Source organism: Salmo salar, chromosome 12 (assembly GCF_965601325.2).
Source record: "Salmo salar chromosome 12, fSalSal1, whole genome shotgun sequence".
Taxonomy (NCBI): Eukaryota; Metazoa; Chordata; class Actinopteri; order Salmoniformes; family Salmonidae; genus Salmo; species Salmo salar.
In genome coordinates this window covers 69,725,634-69,731,966 of record NC_138302.1, presented here as the reverse complement: position 1 = coordinate 69,731,966, position 6,333 = coordinate 69,725,634, and the positions used below count along the sequence as shown (strand labels likewise).

Here is a 6,333-nt window from a genome sequence, read left to right as displayed (position 1 = left end):
AGTTGGCTTGATGTCCTTTGGGTGGTGGACCATTCTTGATTCACACAGAAAACTTGAAAGTGAAAATCCCAGCAACGTTGCAGTTGTTGACACACTCAAACCAGCGCGCCTGGCACCTAATACCATACCCTGTTCAAAGGCCCTTAAATCTTGTCTTACCCATTTACCCTCTAAATGACATACACAATCATTGTCTCAAGGCTTAAAAATATATATATCTTTTTTTTACCTGTCTCCACCCCTTCATCTACACTGTTTGAAGTGGATTTTACAAGTGACATCAATAAGAGATCATAGCGTTCACCATTATTCACCTGGTCAGTATTTCATGGAAAGAGCATGTTTTGTGCAACTAGAGGCCATAAAGGTGAGTTAAGAGCAGAAATGTATGCAATACAACAGTAACCTATTGTGGTGCATTTCAGAATACCCCTCAAAATGTGTGCATGCAAAGAGCAAACGTTGTTCTGACCTCAAATAAGGTTCACATAGCACATCAAATATACAGTAATCACTGCCTAATGTCATAATGATGCCCAGCATTTCCCATTGATTTGTGATTGAGTAGTAGTCGGTGTTTTTCTGCTCTAGTTGCTTCAGGATGTCAACATGAGACCACCTTTGAGTTCTGTTTCCTATTTTTAGAATGAATCATTATTTAATGAAACTGCCACAAAAGAAATGTAAGAAGCCTTTTTACAACTAGTTTAATTCAGAGAACATAACAAATAGTACAAATATCAAGGAAAAGAAAAACAGTGGGCTATTGTCAAAATAAGGGTGCCGTTATTTGCAAAGACAAACCTTTACCAACAGGAACTGGAAGAATAGTGGAAGTCCTAGAGGTCAATTAGAAAACATATCGGTATATTAACCAACAATAGGATAGCTGACCATAGCCTTCCACCACATCCAGACACACTAATCTTGCTGACATGGAACATGACTTGAGCACTAGACTATTTAGAATGGTGTGTTTCCGTGAGCTGTACTTTCATGGACAAATACAGAGAAGCTTATAATGATTGATGAAATGGAATACTGCTTAGGGACAACTACAGTATGTCTTGGCATTAACAGGACTAACAGCCATTTTAGTCATGCGTTACACCTGCACCCCAACTTATTTACAATACAGAGGAATTGGATACCTTACATGTCACAGAGAAGCAAAAACGAAACCGCTAAAATATTTGTAAAAAAAAATAAAAAAAAGTCATTCATCTTCTTCGCCTTCAAACTCGACTGCCATGCATTTCCTTACTTTCTCTCCGTAGACCTGGAGCGGCTGCGAGGGCGAAAACAGTTAAGCCAGAATGTTAATATAAACTTCCCCTGGAGCATTCATGCACTCCCTCAAAAATATGTTACACCATTGGCCTGTCACTGTTCCATAAAAGCCACAACTAAAGTGGTTTCACTGTTGCTAAGACAAGATAAGAAATTCTTGCTGTCTGTTAAAACCCCTCCTGCTTACCTCCTTGATCGAGAAAATGATCTTGAGGGTTTGTGGTTCCTGTCCCGGGACAAAGATCTCTCCCTCTTCCTGTCTCTGGAGAGAGACCTGCATACAGAAGGAACAAGAGAATTAACCAAAGCAACCTGAATCTTACAGAGGCCCCTGCTGACAAGAGGATCTAATCATTGACAAGTTTGGAAAGCCGTGCTGGGGTGTGGTGTGTTAAGAGATCAAATACTTATCATAACCATACACAAGGTTCAAAATTGGGTCCTTCAGTCCATGAAAACTAATCTGTCTTGATCTTACCTGCCCACAGTACAGCTGTTAACTTTTACAATCTCTAATGGCTGTCAACATACCTGCTTCGGCTGCGGCTGAAGCTCCTCCTACGTGGTGATCTGGGGAGGGGGGAATAAGAGGATGTTAAAAGCAGAGCATGATACATTGGTGGCCCATTGATTCCAAACCCATCCAACCCCCAAATTACCCTGAAGTAAACCCTACAGTCCCCACTAAAAAAAAATATGGGGGAACCAAGTTAATGTCTATTACACCCCTCCCCCCCCAGGGATGGGAATGGGTGACTGCAGATAAGGCATTTGTAATCTGAAATTCAGTCATCGCCTCCCATAAAAGGCCATGGTTAGTTAACTGCCAGCTGAGTGAATGACAAAAAAAAAATGCTTCGGAAAGAGAAGTGCAATTATACCAAATGGGAAGGGGTAAGAAAATGGAGGGTTGTAATATAATTAATGGTCAAAAATTGGGTAAGAATGCTCTCAATGCTGCAGTAAATTCAAGGCTACATATTGAGCACAAGTGCAAAGCACACACAAGATGGGACCACTGCGACCTAAACCAGGGGAAGCATTGATCACAATAGCTCCTTTGAACAATTAGAAAGACCTTCACAGATTAATAATGAATGTTTCTCAAAATGTCCATTCCCCTTTAAATCAACGGATTACAGTAATGAGGGAGTAATACCAATCCTGTTTGATTCAAATAAAAAAGGAGAACCTTTTTTTAAGCAGCTTTCTCTTCACTTTTAAATTTGTAATCAGCAGTGTACTGTATGAAGCAGGTAAAACTTACTAGTCGTTTGGTTTTCAACAAGCTAGAAATGACGAAGGGGAGGTAGACTGTAGGCCGGGTAGGCAGATTTGGCTGAAAAGGACTGGCCAGATGCTGCGAGGTGATTAGTTGGCTGGCGGATGGGGGCTGGCTGTGGATTTTTCCTGCTTTTATTGGTTAGCCGAGGGCTGCTGCTGGTAGGTTGCAGTGTAGACATTTGGGGACGTAAAACGCTGATTGGTCGGGAATGTGAGGAGGGCCGCTGCCGATTGGGTTAAAGTTGGAGGAGGAAGAGGCTGAGAACTGCATGCGCAGGAACCAATGGGCTGGTGCAACCTGACGACTGGCCATGTGACACGACATCAGCCAAGCTGATTGGGGCACGCTGGTCAATGGTCACATGATGCTGAAAGAGGACTAGTTGACTGACTCAGAGGGTGGTGAGAAGAGGCATGGTGATGACTCTGTAACGGGGTTCATTTTTATTAATATAAATGGTCAATAAAAAAGCAACCTCAAATTGTAACAAAAACAACCAACCTAGCATCATTAAGCTTCCCTCCCACCCGGTTCATAGTGAGGTACTGGTTTGAAATATGAATCACCTACTTCCAAAACACGTTCAGTGCTTCAGGTAACAGTGAAAAGCTTGCAAGCCAAATTTAGAGAACATGTGGTAGAGAAAACGCAAATGTACTTATTGCTTAAACTTGGCATACAAATCAGCACACTTCATTTCACACTGTACCCACCCCCTGGATCTAAAGTACCCCGGAAGTCATTAAACAATGATAATGAAGATGAAAACTGCATGCCTTCAGCACCACATTACACTAACCACTGTAGACTACCATGTAAAAAGGGTTATCAAACAGTCAGTGCTAAACTATCAATATGGTGCAGCGAAACAGGAGATGCCGTTTGGAAAGAGGACACAGGAACAAAAATAGTTTAACTAGTAAAATGGACAGAAAAGGATTAGTAGTCTGTTGGGCATTGCTATCATAAAGCCCTGTATGGGAGATGGGTTACCTGCGCCTGGCGGGCGGGCTACCACGACGCCCACGATGGTCATCTCGAGGACGTCGGCTCCACGATGGAGGAGGACCCCGGTTGCGGGTGCGTTTCTCACCATTGGACAGCTCCACTCGCACACGGGAACCACTTAGTGTCCTGTGCAGAGCAATACAGTGTTACTGCAGAGCATGCTGTTAAACAGTCACCAAAACATTATGGCATGCATGGCCTTGTTTCACCCCCTTTCAGGAAGTTAAATGGAGGCAAGTGGCAACAAAAAGACAGTCCTTCCAAATATCAGAGTGGAAACAAAGATCTCCAAGCAAACTAGGCTCTGTCATTAAGTTATTTTATACCAGAGTATAAAGCACACGTGGATCATTTGAATTCATACGTACAAACCAGAAAAGCTACTTCTACTTCCAACAGTTCTGGAAGACACCTCTGAAATTATCTGCATTTATTTTGTCAAACTGTCAAGCGTATTGGCATGCAAGGAACAAAAACCTGAAAAATGACCTCAAATTTCCTGATTCTATCATTCAGTTATTTTTACACCAGAGGAACTTGTTCTTAGGTTTTACCTTCCATCAAGTTCTCTCACTGCATCGGTTGCATCCCTTGGATCTTCAAATTCCACAAAAGCAAAGCCTGGGGGGTTCCTAGCTACCCAGACACTGCGAAGTGGCCCATAATAGCCGAATGACCGCTCCAGCTCTGTCTTATTGCCATTGTTCCCCAGGTTTCCCACGTAGACCTTGCAGTCGAGAGGGCAATCTCGGTGCATGGCTGGATCTTTAAAAATATTAAACAGCATGTATGTTTTGCTTTCTAGGAATCATTATTCAAAAAGGCAGCCTATCAGCAAATTTACTTAACTTTAAAGGCATGCACCTGTAAAAAGAACCTGGGGCTCAATTGCATTCAGATAGATGTGAACAAGAAAAGCTACTTCAAGCAGTTCTGTTACACACACCTCTAATTATGTGAATTGTATTGGCATGCAAGGAACAAAAACGTAGGTAATTACCTCCCATTTCAACAGGCCTCAATTTTCAAAACAAAAATTGATACTCTGCAAACGTGAATGAGAAACTGAAAGAAGATTTGTCCATTTAGATTTTCATGTAGTACACATTTTCCACACATCACAACAACAATGTATATTCAAGTAGGCCAATTGTCTGTTCATAACACTTAGATAAAAATGGTCCTCCACATACAATTAAACCCATATTCAAACAGCCAGGTGTGTTTATAACAATCAAGCAGATGTGTATCATTATGGCTGAATTTGGGGTAGGCAACAATAGGGCATAAAGCCATTGGTGTGGAAATGCATAGCACATGGAAATGCATTGCGAGATTTCTTATTTCCGTGAAATAGCTAATTGGTTCTGCTATACTGCAATAACAAACTATAATAAGAGGGTAAAACAACTAGCTAACGCTTGTAAACACCAATCACACCTCCAGCCTTTGTTCACTTACGTTACTACGCAAAATGGAAGAAGGGGCCTTGCTGCGATAACCATAACCCTCAACATTTGCTGGCTCCCTCCCCAGTCCCTGTACTGACTAGTTCACCATTTGCACATGCCATAGCTACGTGTGAGAGAGTATAACTGTATAGAGTACAATTGCAAATGAACTGCAACATAATCATTTACTTGCTGCGATACAGTTTGGTCTAGCCATTTCAGCTACTCGTTAGCTAGCTACCTGAGGAAAGAAATGGCTAGCTAGGGCCAGCTAGCTAATACGAATACAAGAGAAAGTTCGAATAAATATCAAAGAACCAATGTTCACTGATAAATAGAAATACGTGTCACATTTTGTAGTATTTAGAGGTGTTATTTACCGTAATGTATTTTAAAACAAACACTGATAGTCGATTCGTTTCCTGTCCTTCGTCGAACCGCCTGTCTGTATCTGCAAGCTACAATAAAATGGAGACCGGAAATCTTTATGGATCGTGTGTACCATCTATCCGTCTTACGTAACTGACGGATATGTTCTTGTTCTACTTCTAGGATATCCTGGCGGTCCGCAAACAATCTTTTAAGTGCATGCCGCCACCTACTGTGTTGGAATGTACTATCAATCATGATCTGCCTGATTCTGTACTAAAATGAAAATACAATTCAAAACCAAATAAATCCCTAACTTCTTTCACACCCTCCCCCAAAACACCTCCCCAACCCCATTAAAATTGATCTATATCATGCTGAAACACTCCACCATTAGGATTGTTCAGCATGTCAAATAACCATTTCAACAGTAACATCTGTTACCCCCAATATCTCTTTTGCAGTCTCCACAAAAACCTTCAACCTAGCATTTCTGCTTTCCACAACCCGAGTCGTATTGATAACCTTACCAATAAAAGCTATGAAGTCAACTTGATTAATTATCAAAGTGTCCTTTGACACCGCACATTCATGAGCACAAGATTTCTGAACAGGCCTCAAAACCATGCCAGGACCATCAGGAGCACCATCCCCGACAGTAGGTCCACTTACTACAGGTACATTAATGTAAGCTCCATCAGTCCGCACTGTAGTTCTACCAATCTGTTTTACGGCCTCTGCATACGATACATCATGACTAATCCTATATCTCTGAGCCTCTCTAGCCTCTCTCTGTACCTGGCATCCACCAAATGCTGCACTGTGTTCTCACCCACAATTACAGCATTTAACCTTCACATTGCTTCCACATTCACTGTAATAATGTGTCCCTCCACACTTGGCACATCTTTTCTTTCCTTTACACTGAGC

At 41.7% G+C, this 6,333-nt stretch overlaps 1 protein-coding gene across 2 annotated transcripts; it reads right to left on the bottom strand.

The window, feature by feature from the left end:
• Positions 1–691: 691 nt before the first annotated feature.
• srsf3b (serine and arginine rich splicing factor 3b) lies at positions 692–5,556 on the bottom strand. Of its 2 annotated transcripts, XM_014132999.2 has the most exons (7): positions 5,415–5,556; positions 4,584–4,648; positions 4,138–4,348; positions 3,569–3,709; positions 1,822–1,860; positions 1,478–1,564; positions 692–1,288 (listed from the first exon to the last, which is right to left on the bottom strand). In XM_014132999.2, exons 2-7 carry the CDS (start codon positions 4,588–4,590, stop codon positions 1,261–1,263), a joined length of 513 nt encoding a protein of 170 aa, XP_013988474.1. In that variant the 5' UTR covers positions 4,591–4,648; positions 5,415–5,556; the 3' UTR covers positions 692–1,260. The 2 variants fall into 2 exon arrangements, with proteins under 2 accessions (XP_013988474.1, XP_013988475.1); XM_014133000.3 differs by lacking the exon at positions 4,584–4,648 and having other exon boundaries at positions 5,415–5,542.
• Between the last annotated feature and the right edge of the window lie 777 nt (positions 5,557–6,333).

Bases quoted from the DNA above. Each gene is read 5' to 3' on its own strand.
- srsf3b (XM_014132999.2), bottom strand. The intron at 1,861-3,568 runs GTAACCCATCTC...CCCCCTCCCCAG, and splicing joins AGCCCGCCCGCCAGGCGCAG to ATCACCACGTAGGAGGAGCT. The intron at 1,565-1,821 runs GTATGTTGACAG...TTCTGTATGCAG, and splicing joins TTCAGCCGCAGCCGAAGCAG to GTCTCTCTCCAGAGACAGGA.